This window comes from Dendrobates tinctorius, unplaced genomic scaffold (assembly GCF_039654945.1).
Source record: "Dendrobates tinctorius isolate UK_male_01 unplaced genomic scaffold, ASM3965494v1 ptg000060l, whole genome shotgun sequence".
Classification (NCBI taxonomy): domain Eukaryota; kingdom Metazoa; phylum Chordata; class Amphibia; order Anura; family Dendrobatidae; genus Dendrobates; species Dendrobates tinctorius.
In genome coordinates, this window is record NW_027361728.1 from 2,568,125 (window position 1) to 2,589,518 (window position 21,394).

The window sequence follows — 21,394 nt, forward strand, 5'->3', positions numbered from 1 at the left end:
CTGTGATAGGGGCTTGTGCTTTTGGCCTGAAGAGTGAAAAGTATCAAAAAGTTTCTTGGGGTTTTTGGCTTGTGAGAAGATCAGGGTGGTGATGTAGGTCTGTTTGGTGAGGTGAAGGGCAGTGTTATAGGTTCTTAACACAAATTTGAAGTGGATGAAGTCTTCTGGTGTGCGCGTTTTTTCCATAGGCATTCAGCACTCCTAGAGCATCGCTGGAGAAGTTGAGTTTGCAATGTAAGACAGGGCTGTTTTACTCTGTGCTTGGAGGTTCTGAGGGTGAGGGGAGCTACTTGGTCAAGGGTGCTTCTAAGAGTGTTGTTGTAGTGATGAACAGCCAGATCAGGACAGAAAAAAGAGGAGATTGGGGATAGTGATGAGTGTAGGGTGTCTGAAAGTGTCTGAGGGTTAATGGCTTGTAGATTTCTGACTGTGTGGTAGGTAGGAGTGAGCTGGGGTGGGCGAGAATTTGTGAGCGTGAAGAAGAGAATGTTGTGGTCAGAGAGTGGAAGCTGTGAGATATTTAGGTGGGAGATTGAACAGAGCCTGACAAAGATCAGATCAAGGGCGTTACCATCCTTGTGTGTCTCAGAGGTTGAAAGCTGCGAGAGGCCTAGAGAGGTGGTTAGTGATAGAAGCTGGGATGCAGATGTGGAAGTAGGGTTGTTAATGGGGATGTTGAAGTCTCCCAGGATAACAATTGGTAGTTCTGAGGACCTGAAGTGCGGCAGCCAGGCTGAAAAGTGGTCAAGGAAGTGGGTGGCTGAGCCTGGTGGCTGGTATATAACCGCTACTCTGAGGGAGAGGGGACGGAAGAGCCTGATGGTGTGGACCTCAGAAGAAGGGAATAAGATTGATGGGACTGGGGGGATGACCTGGAAAGTGGATAGTGGGGACAGGAGTATGCCGACTCCACCACCATGTCTATTTGTGGGTCTCGGGGAATGAGAGAATTGTAAGCCACCATAGGAAATGGCAGCAGGAGAGACAGTGTCAGAATCCTGAATCCAGGTTTCAGTGAGAGCCACCAAATTAAGAGAGTTGTTCAGAAAGTAGTTGTGCAGGAAAGGAAGCTCGTTACATACAGACCGTGAATTCCAGAAGGCACAATTAAAAGATGGAGATAAGGGAGTGCAAGTAATATTAAAAAGATTATTATGGTTTCGATATGAGGTAAGGTAGGGGTTGAGATTAGGGGATGGTGGACCGGGTTGGGGGGGATGTCCCCTGAAATCAGTAGGAGTAAAGGGAAAAGATTATGTTTTCAGTGATACTATGTTTATTTATATCCTTCTCTTTTATTATGTTTTATTCTACTTATTGTTCAGTGGTATGATGACAAAGCATTGTTTTTTGCCTTGTTTTTATTTATTTTTTATGATGTTCACTAAAGGGGTTAACTATTGGGTCTGTTTTATAGGTCAGGTCATTGCGAACGAAGCGATACCAAATATTTGTACTTGTATTGTTTTTTCATACAAATGTTTATTTATAGATACAGTATCTTTTGATTTTTTTTATTATTTTTTATTTTTTTACATATTTTTCAATTAGTTAGTTATTATTTTTTTCTAACTTTTTTACTTTGTCTCACTATTGGACTACATTTTTTGCAGGCTGATCACTTGTACAGCATTGGGATGCAGCAGCATCCCCATTCTGTATAAACTGTCAGCTCTGCACTGACAGAGAAAGTTACTGATCATGCACTGCGCATGATCAGCAAGTTTCCTACCTTTGGTGACCTGCATGTCGCCTTGAAAACATTGGGTCACCATGACAACTATTGGGACCTCGCGTCATGCCACAGGGTCTCCAATCCAAAGGCAGAGGGGCTGCCAGCCCTCTGCCAGCTCCTGGAATGCTACAATCACGTTCGATCGCAGCAGTTCACAGATTAAAGTGATAGGGGTGGTGCGTGACCACTCCTGGCACTTAGTGCTGCGAGTCAGCTGTCAGAATCAGCTGACACCTGTCAGCAATCGCGTTTGTTATTAAATCCCCACAAGTATTCAGCAGCCACAAATCATGCAGCTAAGGTGACAGAAATTAAATATTTGAGCATATCCAAATGCTTGGAGATCAGAGACTGGATAGACATCTGTCTGAGATGGTTTAGTGAATCCTTCATTGAGCAGTGGGTTGAACATGTTGACTCTGGAGTCCCTTCCAACTCTAACATTCTATGGGTCTATAATTCCATAAGAGATTTGCATACTTGTGTAAGGTAGTCAGATATGATATCTTTCTTGCTTCCCTTCCTCAGATTGTCCCTACTATATTATTGTGTATATATTGCTAAGTTATAATGTTTATGATTAATATATGTGGTAATGCTACATAGAAATATGTATTATCGCTAGTCTTTAATGGTATTGCCACATGTATGTGTTACCATTATGTAGAAAGTTGTAACATATTGTCTTGTGTTTCTGTATTATACTGTTTCATAATATTATGTGCTTGTTGTGTATGTACAGTTAGGTTAACTTAGTGGATCCTTTTGGGGACATTAGAGGAGGGCACTTTAGTATATAGTTTACATAGTCATGGGTAAGTGTAGTCCTGTTGTGGGCCACCTCATGGGTGCATACTAGTGGGCTCTATAGATATAGCTGATAGGACATTCAAAGGGGTTTAAGTGTAGGAGGAGCTGCCAGGTAGTAATCGGGGACCTCATAGGAAGTTAGTCAGACGGGGCCAGAGTGCCCTAGTGTCCACATGGGCTATAGACCCTGACAGCTTGGCAGTCACGCAACGTTCAAGCGCTGTAGCCCATGTTACCCATGGCCACTGTGTGTCACAGCAGGGGGCCAGTACAGAAACGGAAAGATGTGGCGACTTGTCACCTGGGCCGATGCTTTTAGGGCAGGAGTTGGCTGGACAGCTGAAGTGAAGGAAGCTGGGACTTTGACGAGTTTGGTACTAATGAGCCGGATGCTTTACTAGAGGCAACAAAACCTAGTGACTGATGATTTCGAGTCTGGGGTGAAACAGGCAGAAGGAATTGTCATCATGGCAAGGTTAGGCCAGGAAGGAACTGAGGAGCAGTCTAGGACGCTCCAGTCTGGGTGTGTACTGCACAGAAGTAACAGCCAGAAAGGGAAAGATGAGGAAACAAGCATATGTCACAATGTACCAACAGTGGATGTAATGTATGAAAAACTCAAAGAAAGTGTTAACGTTGATTCTGACTGTGTTGCCATTGCTGGGTGTTGTCCTGAAGAGGGACCATTATCGCCTGGGAAGTGCCCAGAGGAAGCTGATCCTGGAGATGCAGGTATGCAGAAGAGAACAGTACATTTTTTTGTAGGGGACTTGACTGGACATGAATATAGCAGTAATTCAGGTCACGACTACAGTCCTGTCACTCCCTTATACTTATGATCACATAACAACTCATTCATTTTTCTCAGTGCTCTACTGAAAGAAGCTGATGACAATTCAGTTAGCATGTGACTCCAAGTATACAAATTCTATATTTGCAGTTATATGACCACCCACTCACACTGCAAATAAAATAATGAAGATACTGAGACTCCTGTAAGCAAATCACTTACATGTGGTCATATGACCACCCATAAGTGCTGCCAATGATGGGGATTGTGACAGTGTGCACATTGCACTCCACTACAATTTAGCAGTCTTCAGTATATAAATACGTAATCACAAACAATTACCGGAAGAAGCAGTGCGAAACGCGCATCGGGGCAGAGGGACATCCAAGGATCTCGATTAGCAGACACTGGTAGGTACCAGAGAACATTTTTCTTACACCCTTAAATCATTCCATTAGGTTAGCGCTGTTAGGAGGATCATTGTGGAGGGAGCGGTACACTTTGTTATTGCTGGTAATATATGCCTGCGGTGGGCAACAGCAGTATTACATTTTTATTGAGTTTTTTTGCCTCCCCAAACATTAATAATTGTGCGCAGTGATATGATATGGGTACTTCTGTGTGTCTATGATTTAATGGCTTTTATGGAATTTCCTATGGACTTTGTGGTTCCTCTTTTATCCATTTGACACTTTTCATTTGTATGTCGATTGTAATGTTAATAAAGGATATATTTTAATCTATATACCATTGTGTGGTACTGAATTAATTGACATTCAGTTACCATAAAAGTGATGTAGTCATATAAATACGAAGTGTAAGGCCGGGATCACACATGCGAGAAACATGGCCCAGTATCGCATGTTAATACCCCGCACTGCCGCCGTCACTCGGATCAGCAAAGCAATACATGGAGCCATACGCTTTGCTCCTGAGTGCTGGTGGCAGTGCCGGGTATTAACATGCGGGACTTGGCCATGTTTCTTGCATGTGTGATCCCAGCCTAATATACTGTATATACTGGAGAATGTCGGAATGTGTGTCCACAAGCTGAAAATAAAGATAATTTAAATATAGCAGCACGGCAGCAACCCAAAGTACACAAGTAATAATAATAATATTTTTATTTCTATTGTGCCAACATATTCCGCAGCAGTTTGAAATTAAGCGGGGACATTTACAGACAATAAAGCTGTGCAAAGTAACTCATAGTTGAACAGTTACAGGAGGAGTGAGGGCCTGCTTGCAAGCTTTTAATCTATAAGGAAATAGGGGGGACACAATAGGTAGAATGTTCTTGTTATGTACAGTCCAGCCATCATTATAATAAATATGTATTTTCATATATAGCTGCATGATCCAGTCATCAGCCAGTATCTGACAAAATGCAGTTATCATATGCTATTGGGTGCATGGAGAATGAGTAGAAGGGAGCAGATTATGATTAACATTTAGAAGGAGTGAACATAGGAGAGTTAGGCCAGTGAGTTGAGGTAATAGGCCTGTCTAAAGAGATGTGTTTTTACAGCATGCTCGTCATGATCCATGCTCGATCAGGACTGATAAAAAGCACAGGTATCCTTTTTTTTCTTAAGATGTGCTTAAGTCTGGTTTTTGCCCCCAGTGGCCATTAGGATTATTGCACTGTGGTGTCCTTTGTTCCAAGTTTGCCCCCGGTGGTGGTGAGCGTCATTGCACTCTGGTTTATTTAGTTAACTGCACATGATTATAATACAGGTGTGATCGCTCTGGCTCTGCTATAAAAGAGTCACAGGTGTTGCAATCAGTGTTGGTGATAGTGTTCATTTCAACCATCCTTGGTGGAGGAAGGACCTGGAGAGCATTCTTTGCAGCACTGTCTTAGCCCTGGTGTGAAAGGAGTCAGGGGATTTCCTTGTAGCTGTGACAAAGCTTGGTGGCACCGATTCAGGAGGAGAGCTGGATTCTGGTGGTTGACACTGTTGCCAGGAGCAAGTGCAACAGAGTAAAGCTAAGTGGTGTTTCCCTGTTTGTGTTTTACTTAGTGTGTATTAGTACAGCGGTGGGGGCCAGTGCCTGCGCCACCCAGCTCCCTAGCAAGGGATAGGTGTAGGGTGTGCTAGGGTGACAGGTTCCTGATCGGCGCCAGGTGCGGAACCGGCATAGGGAATGTTAGGAGCGTTAGGGACACTGACTCAGGGGAGTGCAGGAGGTCTCCACATCCCCTTTCCCTATTGCGGGGCCCACCATTGTAACTGTTTCCCCTTTCCCTGTGTCTTGTTGTTTTAGTTACCGGCCTGCGGGCCGTGTCACACAGGACAGTATCACGTGCCGCGTCTTGTTGTTTTAGTTACCGGCCTGCGGGTCACGTCACACAGGACGGGTCATCGTGACACTCGTGCAGCAATAGAGAAGTCTTGGAGAGGGATGTGCAACGCTCGGATTATTGAGGATGTTAGTCTTAGATCAGTTGCAGAAAGGAGGGCACGTGTAGAGTGATAGAAATGAGGGATGTGATATAAGGGTGGTGCAGAACTGTGGATAGGTTTGTGGTTGAGAGAGGCAAGTTTGTACAGTATTGTATTCTGTAGTGAATATGCAACCATTTCAATCACTGACACAAGATGGAGGCATCAGTGTAGCGACTGGACAGAAATACGACACTGGCTGCTGTATTCAGGACAGATTAGAGAGGAGAAAGTTTGGTTAGAGGGAGACCGATGTGTAAAGAGTTGCAGTAGTCCAGATGAAAATTAACCCCTTTCTGACATCAGACATACTATCCAATCCACGGTACCCGGACCCGTATGACCAGGGACCGGAGAGTGCATCTAAGCAATCAGCGGTGCGCCCAGGGGGCACCGCTGATTGTGGCCGGTGTCAGCTGACACCCGGAACTATGTGTCAGGGGCAGTCACGGACTACCCCTGGCACATTAACACCTGGCACACTGCGATCAAACATGATCACAGTGTATCGGGGGATTAGGCCGGGATCACACTTGCCATTTAAATGGCCGAGTTTCGCATGATAATACACGGCGCTGCCGCCGGGACTCAGGAGCGGAGCATGCAGCTCCATGTATTGCTATGCTCCCGCATGCCCCGCTCCTGAGTCCCGGCGGCAGCGCCGTGTATTACCATGCGAATAGATCCAAGATGGCCATGGGGGCCTTCAGGCCCCTGCAAGGAGGCAGCTTCCTCATTGCCTGCTGAGTGCAGGCACGGAGGAAGCCTGCTGCAGTGCCTGTGTCAGATCGCTGATCTGACACTGCACTGCAAAGTGTCAGATCAGCGATCTGACACATTACAGTAATGTCCCCCTGGGACAAAATAATAGAGTGAAAAATAAATAAATGTAAAAATAATTTATAAAAAATCGCTAATTAAATTTAAAAAAAAAATATTCCCTAATAAATTCATTTTTTGGAAATAAAAAAAACAATAAAAGTACACATATTTAGTATTGCTGCGTCCGTAATGACCTGCCCTATAAAACTGTCCCACCAGTTAACCCCTCTCGTGAACCCCTTAAAAAATAAAAAACAAAGCAGAAAACAATGCTTTATCATCATACCGCCGAACAAAAAGTGCAGTAACGCTCGATCAACAAGACGGATATAAATAACCATGGTACCGCTGAAAACGTCATCTTGTCCCGCAAATCATTGAGCCACCACACAGCGTCATTAGTGAAAAGATAAAAAAGTTTTAGCTCGCAGAATAAAGCGTTGCAAAAATAATAATTTTTTTATATAAAATTGTTTTCATTGCATAAAATCGCCAAAACATAAAAAAAGACATAAATGCTGTATTGCTGTAATCATACTGACCTGAAGAATAAAACAACGTTATTAATTTTACCACACGTAGAATGGTGTAAACGCACCCCCCAAAAGAAATTCATGAAATGCTGTTTTTTGTTCATTCTGCATCCCATAAATCGGAATAAAAAGCGATAAAAAATGGTCACGTGCCCAAAAATGGTACCAGTAAAAACGTCAACTCATGCTGCAAAAAATAAGACCTCAGATGACTCGGTAGGTCAAAATATGGAAAAATTATAGCTTTCAAAATGTGGTGATGCAAAAACTATTTTTACAATAAAAAGCATCTTTTAGTGTATGACAGCAGCCAAGCATAAAAACCTGCCACAAATAGTAAATCAAACCCGCCTTTATCACCACTTTAGTTATGGAAAAATAATAAAATATAAAAAAATTGTATTTATTTACATTTTCCTGTTAGTGTTAGGGCTGAAATTAGGGTTAGGGGTGTGTTGGGGTTAGGGTTGGAGTTAGAATTCGGGGGTTTCCCCTGTTTAGGCACATTAGGTGCTCTCCAAACACAATATAGCATCTGATCTCAATTACAACCAACTCTGCATTGAAAAAGTCAAACAGTGTTCCTTCCCTTCCAAGCTCTGCCACGCGCCCAAACAGTGGTTTTCCCCCCATATATGGGGTATTAGCCTACTCAGGACAAATTGTACAACAACTTTTGGGGTCAAATTTCTCCTGTTACCCTTGGGAACATAAAAAATTGAGGGCAAAAATATCATTGTTGAAAAAATATGATTTTTTTATTTTTTGGCTCTACGTTATAAACGTCTGTGAAGCACTAGGGGGTTCAAAGTGCTTACCACACGCTTACCACACGTACTCAGGACAAATTGGACTACAAGTTTTGGGGTCCAATTCCTCCTGTTGCCCTTGGGACAGTAAAAAATTGGGGACTAAATGTTCATGTTTGTGGAAAAAATATGATTTTTTTATTTTCATGCCCGGGCACTATCAACTTGTGTGAAGCACTTGGGGGTTCAAAGTGATCACCACACATATAGATAAGTACCTTGGGGGGTCTTGTTTCCAAAATGGGGTCGCTTGTGAGGGGTTTCCACAGTTTAGGCACATCAGGGGCTCTCCAAAGGCAACATGACACCAGCAGACCATTCCATCATAGTCTGCATTCCAAAACGTCACTACTTCTCTTCCAAGCCCTGACGTGTGCCCATACAGTAGTTATCTCCCACATATGGGGTATTAGCGTACTCAGGACAAATTGTACAATAACTTTTGGGGTCCAGTTGCCCTTGGGAAATTAACAATTGGGTGAAAAGATCATTTTTGTTGAAAAAATATGATTTTTTAATTGTACGTCTGTACGTTATAAACTTCTATGAAGCCCTTGGGGGTTCAAAGTTCTCACCATACATCTAGATAAGTTTCTTGGGGGGTCTAGTTTCCAAAATGGTGTCATTTGTGGGGGGTTTCCACTGCTTAGGCACATCAGGGGCTCTCCAAATGCAACATGGCATCCGATCTCAATTCCAGGCAAAAAAGTCGAATGGCGCTGCTTCCCTTCCGAGCTCTGCCATGCGCCCAAATAGTGGTTTACCCCCACATATGAGGTATCAGTATACTCAGGAGAAATTGCACAATAACATTTGCATCCTGTTTCCCTTGGGAAAATAAAAATTGGGGGTGAAAAGATCACTTTTGTGGAAAAAAATATGATTTTTTTAACTGTACGGCAGTACGTTATTAACTTCTGTGAAGCCCTTGGGGGTTCAAAGTTCTCACCACACATCTAGAGAAGTTCCTAGGGGGTCTAGATTCCAAAATGGGGCCACTTGTGGGGGGTTTCCACTGCTTAGGCACATCAGGGGCTCTCCAAATGCAACATGGCATCCGATCTCAATTCCAGGCAAAAAAGTCAAATGGCACTGCTTCCCTTCCGAGCTCTGCCATGCGCCCAAATAGTGGTTTACCCCCCACATATGAGGTATCAGTATACTCAGGAGAAATTGCACAATAACATTTGCATCCTGTTTCCCTTGGGAAAGTAAAAATTGGGGGTGAAAAGATCACTTTTGTGGAAAAAAATATGATTCTTTTAATTGTACGGCAGTACGTTATTAACTTCTGTGAAGCCCTTGGGGGTTCAAAGTTCTCACCACACATCTAGAGAAGTTCCTAGGGGGTCTAGATTCCAAAATGGGGTCACTTGTGGGGAGTTTCCACTGTTTAGGCACATCAGGGGCTCTCCAAATGTGACATGGCCAGCCAATTTTGCATTGAAAAAGTTAAACGGCGCTCGTTCCCTTTCGAGCTCTGTCATGTGCCGAAACAGTGGTTCCCTCCACATATCAGGTATCACCGTACTCAGGAAAAATTGCACAATAACTTTTGCTGTCCAATTTCTCCTGTTACCCTTGGTAAAATAAAAAAAAATGGACCTTAAGTAATTTTTTTTGCGAAAAAAGTTGAATGTTCATTTTTTTTAAATTCAAAAAAGCACCTGAAGGGTTAATAAAGTTCTTGATTGTGGTTTTGAGCACCCTGAGGGGTGCAGTTTTAAGAATGGTATCACTTTTGGGTATTTTCTATCATATAGACCCCTCAAAGTGCCTTCAAATGTGATGTGGTCCCTAAAAATAAAATGGTGATGTAAAAATGAGAAATCACTGGTCAATTTTTAACCCTTATAACTTCCTAACAAAAGAAAATTTTGGTTCAAAAATTGTGCTTATTTAAAGTAAACATGTGGAAATGTTACTTATTAAGATTTTTGTGTGCCATATCTCTGTGATTTAAGGGCATAAAAATTCAAAGTTGAAAAATTGCGAAATTTTCAAAATTTTCGCCAAATTTCCAATTTTTTTCACAAATAAACGCAAGTTATATGAAAGAAGTTTTACCACTAACGTGAAGTACAATATGTCATGAGAAAACACTTAGAATCACCAGGATCTATGCAAGCGTTCCAGAGTTATTACCTCATAAAGGGACAGTGGTTAGAATTGTAAAAATTGGCCCGGTCATTAACGGTCAAACCACCCTTGGGGGTAAAGGGGTTAATAAGAGCAATAGTGTTCTTGCAGTTTCAAAGGTGGGAAAAGTTTGGATTTTTGTTTTTAACATGCAGTCAACATGAGCTAGTGAGTGATAGGCTATAGAGAATAAAGCAAAGTTCTATAGCTACTTTGTTATGCTGCTTGGAACCCTACCATGTACTGCAAAAACATACCTGAAACAGTGCAAGAAAGAGACAATGTTTGCATAGCTTTTTAAGAAGCCATTGCTTCTTAAATTTGAAAATAGAAAACCTGTTTCTGCTCCAATAGAAAGGGATACTTTTTAGTCCACTGGTTAAATAGTCATTGCTTCTTAATTTCTCAAATAGCGAGCCAGGCGCTAACTGTAAAAAATAGATAATTTTTGGATGGCTTGATAAAAAAAAAACATTTCTTCTTCTCCAAAAAGTAAACCTGCTGCAAATCCTGAAGTATGAATAAATTGTGCTCAGCTTGTTAAAGAAAGCCAATGCTTTTTTCATTCCAAAGAGCACACCTAATGCTGTTCTCAAAAAGGCATAATTTTTGGACAGCTTGTCAAAAGTTTAGAGCTTTTTCATTAATAAATAACCACATGCTGAAGTCATTTATGCATTGGTAAGAATGTGTTTGCATTAACCTCTTACTGACCAAACCAATTTTGACCTTAATGACCATGCCAAATGTTTGAAATCAGATCAGTGTCACTTCATGTGGAAATAACTCTCAAATGCTTTAACGAATACCACTAATTATGAGAATGTTTTTAAGTGACACATTGTATATCATGTTAGTGGTATATTTAGGTTGCTATGTTTTGTGCTTAGTGAAAAAATTGGAATTTTGGTCAAAATTTTGAAATATTTACAGTTTTCTAATTTTTTATTTTAATATCCTTAAACCAGTTAGTCACGCTGTAGAAAATAATTAATAAATACATTTGTATATATCTACTTTACATCTTCATCATTTTTCAAATGTCATTTTATTTTGTTAGGATTTTAGAAGGGTTAAATTACAAGAAATTTACAAATCCTGTTTGTTTAGGGAGCCATTCAGATTTAAATGGACTTTATGGGACCTATATATTGGAAACTCAGCAAATGTAATACCATCTTAAAAATTGCACCCCCAAATACTTCAAAACTGTTGTCAAGAAATTTTTTAACCCTTCAAGTTACATAGGAATTAATGCAAAATGGAATGAAAAAAACATGTAATTTTTCTTCTAAAAGGTTTCGGTAATATTTTCACTTTTACAAGGAATCACATGAAAAAATGGATCACACAATTTGTTACCAAGTTTCTTCTGCGTGTGCTGATACTTCACATGTGGTCAGAAACCTCTATTTGTAGAAACAGTAGGGCTTGAAAAGGAAAGAGCACCATTTTATTTTGGAGCACAAATTTCGCTGAAAATTGTGGACACCTTGTCTCATTTGCAGGGCCCCTAAGGTGCCTAAACAGCAGAAATTCCCAACAAGTGACTCCATTTTGGAAACTAGACCTCTCAAGAATATTATCCATGAGTATAGTGAGCATGTTGAACGTACATGTACTACATATAATTTGATAAAATTAGGTCATCATATTGAAAATTTTCCTTTTTCTCACAAAAATGGTGCCTTAGCCCCAAGTGTCTCACTTTTTGCAAGAGAAAACATGAAAAAGTTGACCCCACAGTTTGCTATCCATTTTCTTCTGAGCATGACAATACCCCACAAATAGTCAAAAAGTACTGCTTGGACACAAGGCAATGCTTGGAAAGGAAGAAGTGACATTTGAAAATTTCATTTTAAATTTGGCTGGAATAGATTGCAGATACCATAAGTGGAAAGAGCGGATGATTTATCTTCTGGAAAGAAGGTCATTTGCTTAATTTCTTCATTATGATACATTCAGTATTCATTAGAAAAACTTGCAACAGAACCAAGAGCAATTACTGTAAAACTATCAAATATTACAGTAGACTGAATTTTTGAAGAAACAGATCGTAACTTGGTAGTACCAACAGCCCATGTAATACCACCACAGCACATTAGCAGACTTTTCATGTTTTTTTTACATATACATATTATATGTATGTATGTATATAATAAATTAAAAGGACCAAAAATTATCCTGTGCAGAATCCTGTCTTTATTAGATGGTGTCGCATCAACCTTCTGTAAATTTCAAAAACTGACCGTCACATCCAAGCATAAACATTGTGTGAACAGGTGCTTAACCTAGAGTCACCAACTCATATACATTCAAGCAAAAAATAAGCACACTGTAGCGCCATAACATGCAAATATGAAAAATGAATTGCATTACTGCATTAGAAATATGAAAAATTGAGAAAGCTTAGCGCATAAAATGGCCAAGTTATGTGTACCTGGAAGCCACGTTAAGGCATTTCTCGTTTTCCAGGTCCCTGTCTATGCCAATCCTCACTAAGACTAATGCAATTCATTTTTCATATTTGCATGTTATGGTGCTACAGTGTGCTTCCTTTTTTGCATGCATCATCCTTCTGTGACTGAAAGAGTGTCATGTATTCAATAATGCTCTCTGATTCATCCCTAATAATACAATTGCCAGAATCTATGGAGGCCAATTGTGACCATAACTATTACAAAGAAATCAGGGTCTCTCTATCCTTAGTTCATGCTGCTGTCAGATTACATACAGTGGGGAAAAAAAGTATTTAGTCAGTCAGCAATAGTGCAAGTTCCACCACTTAAAAAGATGAGAGGCGTCTGTAATTTACATCATAGGTAGACCTCAACTATGGGAGACAAACTGAGAAAAAAAAATCCAGAAAATCACATTGTTTGTTTTTTTTTTCATTTTATTTGCATATTATGGTGGAAAATAAGTATTTGGTCTGAAACAAAATTTCATCTCAATACTTTGTGATATATCCTTTGTTGGCAATGACAGAGGTCAAACGTTTTCTGTAAGTCTTCACAAGGTTGCCACACACTGTTGTTGGTATGTTGGCCCATTCCTCCATGCAGATCTCCTCTAGAGCAGTGATGTTTTTGGCTTTTCGCTTGGCAACACGGACTTTCAACTCCCTCCAAAGGTTTTCTATAGGGTTGAGATCTGGAGACTGGCTAGGCCACTCCAGGACCTTGAAATGCTTCTTACGAAGCCACTCCTTCGTTGCCCTGGCGGTGTGCTTTGGATCATTGTCATGTTGAAAGACCCAGCCACGTTTCATCTTCAATGCCCTTGCTGATGGAAGGAGGTTTGCACTCAAAATCTCACGATACATGGCCCCATTCATTCTTTCATGTACCCGGATCAGTCGTCCTGGCCGCTTTGCAGAGAAACAGCCCCAAAGCATGATGTTTCCACCACCATGCTTTACAGTAGGTATGGTGTTTGATGGATGCAACTCAGTATTCTTTTTCCTCCAAACACGACAAGTTGTGTTTCTACCAAACAGTTCCAGTTTGGTTTCATCAGACCATAGGACATTCTCCCAAAACTCCTCTGGATCATCCAAATGCTCTCTAGCAAACTTCAGATGGGCCCGGACATGTACAGGCTTAAGCAGTGGGACACGTCTGGCACTGCAGGATCTGAGTCCATGGTGGCGTAGTGTGTTACTTATGGTAGGCCTTGTTACATTGGTCCCAGCTCTCTGCAGTTCATTCACTAGGTCCCCCCGCGTGGTTCTGGGATTTTTGCTCACCATTCTTGTGATCATTCTGACCCCACGGGGTGGGATTTTGCGTGGAGCACCAGATCGAGGGAGATTATCAGTGGTCTTGTATGTCTTCCATTTTTTTCAAAACCTGCAAACCTGCTGACAGATACTCTTAGACTGTATTACAATTTTTTTCAAAGTACGGAAAATTTCCAAAGTACAGAATTAAAATAATAAATAATTAAGTTTTGTCAATCTTTAATCCCTTCGCACCCGAGCCTGTTTTTGCCTTCGTGACCGGGCCAATTTTTTTAATTCTGACCAGTGTAAATTTATGAGGTAATAACTCTGCTGATTCTGACATTGTTTTCTCGTGACATATTGTACTTCATGATGGTGGTAACATTTCTTAGATATGAACTGCGCTTATTTGTTAAAAAAAAAATCAAAATTTGGCGAAAATTTAGAAAGTTTTGCAATTTTGAAACTTTTAATTTTTATGCCCTTAAATCAGAGAGTGATATCGCACAAAATAGTTAATAAATAACATTTCCCACATGTCTACTTTACATCTGCACAATTTTGGAAACATAATTTTTTTTAGGAAGTTATAAGGATTAAAAGTTGACCAGCGATTTCTCATTTTTACAGCAAAATTTACAACACCTTTTTTTTAGGGACCACCTCACATTTGAAGTGAATTTGGGGGGGTCAATATGACAGAAAATACCCAAAAGTGACACCATTCTAAAAACTGCACCTCTCAATGTACTCAAAACCACATTCAAGAAGTTTATTAACCCTTCAGGTGCTTCACATGAATGAATGGAATGTGGAAGGAAAAAATAAACATTTAACTTTTTTTCACAAACATTTTAATTCAGAACCATTTTTTTTATTTTCACAAGTGTAAAAAGAGAAAATGAACCACAAAATTTTTTGTGCAATTTCTCCCGAATACGTTGATACCCCGTATGTGGGGCTGAACCACTGTTTGAGCACACGGCAGAGCTCAGAACGGAAGGAGTGCCATTTGACTTTTTCAATGCAGAATTGGCTGGAATTGAGATCGGATGCCATGTCGCATTTGGAGAGCCCCTGATGTACCTAAACAGTGGAAACCCCCCACAAGTGACCTCATTTTGGAAACTAGACCCCTTAAAGAACTTACCTAGATGTGTCGTGAACACTTTGAACCCCCAAGTGCTTCACAGAAGTTTGTAACGTAGAGCCATGAAAATAAAAAATCATTTTTTTTTCCACAAAATGATCTTTTAGCCCCCAATTTTTTATTTTCACAAAGGTAACAGGAGAAATTGGACCCCAAAAGTTGTTGTCCAATTTGTTCTGAGTACACTGGTACCCGATATGTGGAAGAAAACTACTGTTTGGGCACACGGTGGGGCTCGGAAGAGAAGTAGTGATGTTCTGGAATGCAGACTTTGATGGAATGGTCTGCCGGTGTCATGTCGCGTTTGCAGAGCCCCTGATGTACCTAAGCAGTGGAAACCCCCCACAAGTGACCCCAATTTGGAAACTAGACCCCCCAAGGAACTTATCTATATGTGTGGTGAGCACTTTGAACCCCCAAGTGTTTCATTAAAGTTTAGAATGTAGAGCCGTGAAAATAAAAAAATAATTTTTTTCCACAAAAATTAACTTTTAGCCCCCAATTTTTATTTTCACAAGTGTAACAGGAGAAATTGGATGCTAAGACTTATTGTCCAATTTGTCCTGAGTACGCTAGTACCCCATATGTGGGAGAAAACTACTGTATGGGCACACGGTGGGGCTCGGAAAGGAAGTAGTGACTTTCTGAAATGCAGACTTTGATGGAATGGTCTGCGGGCGTCATGTTGCGTTTACAGAGCCCCTGATGTACCTAAACAGTGTAAACCCCAATTCTAATTACTACCCTAACCCCAACACGCCCCTAACCCTAATCTCAGCCCTAACCATAACCCTAACCACAAACCTAACACCAACACACCCATAACCCTAATCCTAGCCCTAGCCCTAACCCTAGCCCTAACCCTAGCCCTAGCCCTAACCCTAGCCTTATCCCTAGCCCTAACCTGCGTACCTGCTTTTTTTTCTTTACTTTTTTTTTCTTTTTGTGACAAGATCGCTGCCCTGCGATCTGACTCATAGTAACGCCACTTCTCCTCTGATCTCACACTGACAGATGATCAGAGGAGAAGCAGCGTTACTATGTGACAAGATCGCTGCCTGGCACATAGTAACGTGACTTCTCCTCTGATCTCACACTGACAGATGATCAGAGGAGAAGCAGCGTTACTGTGTGACAAGATCGTTGCCTGGCACACAGGTGTGGAAGATCATAAATAAAGTCAAGTGAAAGGCTTTCTGTAAAATTAATTGGGAAATTATAGAGACATCCAGTGCGTATAATTCAGCTTAGAGCAGTGACATAGTTAATTGTAAGCGGTAAGTCTGATGGACAGGACAACGTATTTCAAGATGGAAACAGCACTGAATCTTTGGCTTTATGACATTTCATTATATTATTTGTTAGCTATAATGAGCATACGATTCATTTTCAAGATCAGAATTATTAAACACCCAATAAAAGTAGAATATGTAATATGATTTTGTAATTCTCAGAGAGGTATTTTCATGATATTAAACTCTCTTATATTTTATATGATTTGCTGATCTAGCGAGGCTCCAAATCTTATGGAAAGTTAATGAGGTCTGTGCCAGGCAGCGATCAGCTGTGCCTGGCAGCGATCTAGTCACACAGTAACGCTGCTTCACCTCTGATCATCTGTCAGTGTGAGATCAGAGGAGAAGTCGCATTACAATGAGTGAGATCGCCGGGAAACAAGCAGCTTTCCCAGCGAGCGCTCTCATTGGCTGCTGTGATGCTGTCGTCATCAGGACCTGAACCAATCAGGTCTCGATGACGTCGGGGGTCCCAGCATGCATTGTGCACCGGGATCCCCGTGTTATAAGGTATGTGGGGGTCCCGGGGGGCACAAAACCGCTGACAGTAGATAAACGTCGGCGCTGCACAAAGCCCAGCAAGCGCCAACGTTTATCTACTGTGGGCGGTCGGGAAGCGGATAAAGGGATGATCATTTTCTCCTGTTAATGCAGTTTTCATCACAAATTGACTAACACTCTTGTCCATAAAATGGCTGCTATGCTGCTAGACAAGTATGTGACCATACCAGTCTAGCAATATTATCCAATAGATAAACAGCTTTTGCCATGTGAGATGTTTTTCCGATTTGAGGAGGATGATGGACAGGTCTGATCACATACTCCTCCACCGGCAGCCATTGTATGGACAGAAGTACTAGTCAGTTTGTAATGAAAACTTCCCTAATAGGGTAAAGTGGAGAACCCCTTTAAGGATGAAGCAAATTAACTACCAAAAAATATAATCTACTAAATTAAGTTAATATAAAGTTCATACTCACATTATATATTTAAACACATTTATGTATAACTAGATGTTGGCCCAATTCTAAAGCAATGGGTACTCTAGAATATGGCCAACAGGAGATTAAAATAAAAAAAAAGTGATATACTCACCTTCCGACGGCCCCCGGACTCTTTTCTCCTCTCACCACGCTCCCGACATCTTCTGGTCCCAGTAATGCTTAGCGCGAAGGATGGGAGATGACGTCACTCTCGCGAGAGCGTGACGTCATCAGCGGTGTTTCACGCAAAGCATTACTGGGATCACAAGGTGCCGGGCGCGTGGCGAGAGGAGAAAAAAAGTCCGGGGGCCGTCGGATGGTGAATATATCACTATTTTTTAGTTTAATTCTATTTTTTACATATCACCTTCTGACGGCCCCCGGACTTTGTCCCTCCTCTCCATTCCCAGCAATGCTTTGCGCCAAAGAACGCTGCTGATGTCACTCTTGCGAGAGCGCGATGTCATCAGCGGTCTTTGGTACAAAGCATTACTGGGAACGGAAGATGTCGGGAGCGTGGAGAGGAGAGAAAGAGTACGGAGACCGTCAGAAGGTGAGTATATCACTCTTTTACTTTAATTCTATTTTTTACAGGTTGATGGTACCCAGGGTCCGGAGGAGTCTCCTCTCCTCCGGACCCTGGTTACCGGCTAGCGCTGGTCATCTCCCGGCTGCATAGCCGCTGATGTGCATGTGGCCGGAGGTGCCACTGATCTCCCGACAGTAGTGGTGGCATGCGTCCTTCGAATTCCGGACTGCGCCTGTGCACTGCTCCTGTCGCTGATTGGTCGAGGCCTGGTGGCCGCGACCAGTCGGCGATGCGGGATTTCGGTTACAGACAGACAGAATAAGATGATTATGTTTATAGATAGGGATGATCAAAATCCTTTGACAATTCGAATATGTCAGATTCTGCAAATTTTTCCCAAAAAATTTAATAAATTTGTCAAAAATTGCAGGTAATTTAGTTTTGCCTAAATTATGAGGCTAACAATGTGAGATTTCCTAGTAGTGTATGATGCTTTTTTAATGTGTTTAAGTGACCTCAGAAAGTTGTAATGGCAATGTGAAAGAGATAGACAGGCACATTTCTAGAGCTTGACCATGTGTGGTAGTCATGTCCTTATAGACATGTGAATCTTATGTATGTTCACCGTACTTATCACGTAAAATGGTAGACTTTTAATATCATTTAAAACTAGCTGAAAGAGGAACAATATTGAGAATAACATGCTCAGAATAAAGGAGAATGAGAAGATATTGACAAGAAGAAAGAAGTTAGTGTGGATTGGTGTGTAATGAGCACGTTGAACTGTGTTACCTAATTCTTATAAGTCGTTCAGTAAGAATGAATAAGAGGGGATTGAGAGGTGAGAGAGAGATGTTGGAGGAGTCTGTGCAGCAGTCTGTGACTGATTCAATCTACAAATAGAAAAATGGGGAAAGCCATTTTAAAGAGAATTGCACATTATTCAAATATTCAAATTCAATTGAACCTGCTGATTTCTACTCAAATTCGATTCGATACACAATCAATTCAGTGTTCTCAAATGTACATATGTAATAATTGATCCTTAAGTATTTTAGGCAACCATTCCCTTTGCTAAAGGCATAAACCCAAAAATACAAAACCATATATCTTATGGAATTATACCTAAATATCGAGTTATTAGTATTGATGCTGGGCCCTTTTCTTACTATTCTGAAACTCATCATTCTACCAGATCTCTGTGCACGAATGGCAAATTAGGCAATTCAAATACGTCAGTGGTTTGTATATTACAACATTATAAACATTAATGAAAATCCTGGTGATTTTAGTTCTGGAGTCAAGAATGAACACAGCTTTTCAACACATCCATTTTGGACAAAGGTGGAAAGGAAAGTCATACCCAAAAAAGAAATAATATGCAAACTATTCCAATGAATTGAAACATGGTCAAGAATTTGAAGAGGGAGAATGTTGTAACAAGAGTATTCCGACCTTCCCTGCATAGAAACACAATATTTTAATTATTTTTAAAAGGTAATTATTCACGTAAGTTACTATAACACAATAATATTTGTAATAGAAAAGTTATTCCACAGTCAGCAAACAGTTAATAATTTATACAAAAATAGCATTAGAGAAATTCAGTTAAAGGATTGTGTACATGAGGCTGAACCACAATATTAATATCAAACATATCACATGAACAAAACTTATGGTAGTCTATACCAATCACATAATGATCTACTGCAATATCATTAGGAAACAAATCACATTGACTAAATCAGTGGTGATTCACACTGAAACAAATTCCAGTCAAAAAATATCACAACTGTTTAGGAAAAAATAACATATTTTAAAGCAATCAGGTATGATGCACCTTTAATTGTAGAAGTATGCTCCAGATTAATGCAAAACTTACTTGATGAGCAATGGAACACATTCAATATTTGGAATTTTGGAAGTAAATGGAGATGCAACAGATGCTTCTAATTCAGAGAGTGAAATTCCAGCATGAGCCATTTTAAGTGCCTGGAAGTATTGGATAAAATATGAAATATGTTTCATGATAAATGATAATCGCTAGTACCAAGCTTCATTGTATTCAGGGTTAAAATCAGCAATGCATCTCCTGTCAGATTAGTTAGCCATTATAGTAAAATCAGAGGGAAATGGTCTAAAGTAAACTGGCCATAGTAATTGTGTCTTGTGAAGACTTATAAGTCACTAGGGTTAGCTTAAATAGCTTGTCCACCCCTGAGGACATTTTGGGCAAATTGTGCAGCTTTTCAAATCTCACCTCTGTGTAATGTATACATCTATAGAATTCTGCTCCTCTGAAAATTGTCAACACGTGACTGCAAGTGCATTATTTGCAAATGTACTGACTACAGTCTCAGGCACTTCATTTAAAAGATTTTATTGATATACGATTGAAACTCTGCAATTTTTGGCCTTGTGGCGATCTTTGGAATGGGCAAGAGTTGCTGAATCATAGCATACTATTAGGATTTATCAAGCTGCAAGACTTGTGAAAAATATCCTTGGGAGTGTACATCACCTTTAAAGAAACCCTATTAACATACTGAGCCCAAAAAATAATCACATAAATCATTGTTAATATCGTTAAGCACAGATAAACAGTACTATCCTGTGTCTAACATAGCTAGTTAAACAGCTAACTATTTCCTGCATCTTATATGCACAGACTATAATGCATTTCAATAAAAAACAGTCTGATACATAATTATCATTCATATTAAAATGAAAACTAAATAAATATAAACTTAATAAAAACATGTCAGTAGGATTTTGCTGAGTAAACTACAGTCACTGTCAGGTTGGTGTTGTGAATCTGATTAAAATGATACCTGGTGTAAAGAAATCAGTCCTGTGGTTCTTGTGTACTCAGTGTTAGAAGTTGTCAGCTAATGAGAGTCTTGTACTTCGGGGAGGGACTGTAGGCAGAATCTTACCTTCCTTTTCTATGAAAAAGAAACCAATGAAAGACCTGCCCACACGCCCTAAAGCACAAACATATTCCTTATCACAGAGACAGACTGTTTGTGCTGTGGGGCGGCCTGTGGACAGGTCTTTTCTTGGTTTCTCTGGCTTAGAGCAGGAAGATAAAATTCTGCATTCAGTCCCAATCTCATTTGCGGAAAATTTCTAACACTGATTACACAAGAACAAAAAGATGGATTTCTTTACCGCTGGTATCATTTTATTAATAGTTTTTATGCTTTCAATTGTGAAAAAACAAGTCAAATTTTTGGTGTTTTCATTTGCTTACTCTATCTGCTGTATTTATCTTTAATCATTTATTTTTATTATTTGTATTGCACTGGATAGGGTTACTTTAGGTAGCATTGATAATATGCTCTGTTGTGCCATCTATTTCCCACATACTTAGAGTAGACTGCAGGTACTGTAGTCTTGTCTGAACTGAGCCACTGCAATTAGAGATGAGCATATGTTTTTCCTTGCCAAATTCGTGTGAACCGCCAAAATAAAATTTCTGCAGATTCACTCATCACTACTTGTAATAAGGGATGAGTCGATGGAGGAAAATTCAAATTCACCTGTTCATGAGTTTTCATGGGAAATTTGCAAATTTAATGTCCTTTTTTATGCTCAAAGATCTGTCCAGTTCAAGAGCAAAATAAGC

At 40.3% G+C, this 21,394-nt stretch overlaps 1 protein-coding gene across 1 annotated transcript in view; it reads right to left on the bottom strand.

Moving 5' to 3' along the window:
• LOC141092472 (probable cation-transporting ATPase 13A5) overlaps positions 1-21,394 on the bottom strand; it is a 318,264-nt gene that overhangs the window by 73,319 nt on the left and 223,551 nt on the right. Inside the window, exons 23-24 of the mRNA XM_073578636.1 lie at positions 19,649-19,758; positions 19,130-19,226 (exon numbers count right to left, since the gene is read on the bottom strand). Of these exons, the coding sequence (XP_073434737.1) occupies positions 19,130-19,226; positions 19,649-19,758 (207 nt within the window). The remainder of the gene's footprint in view (positions 1-19,129; positions 19,227-19,648; positions 19,759-21,394) is intronic.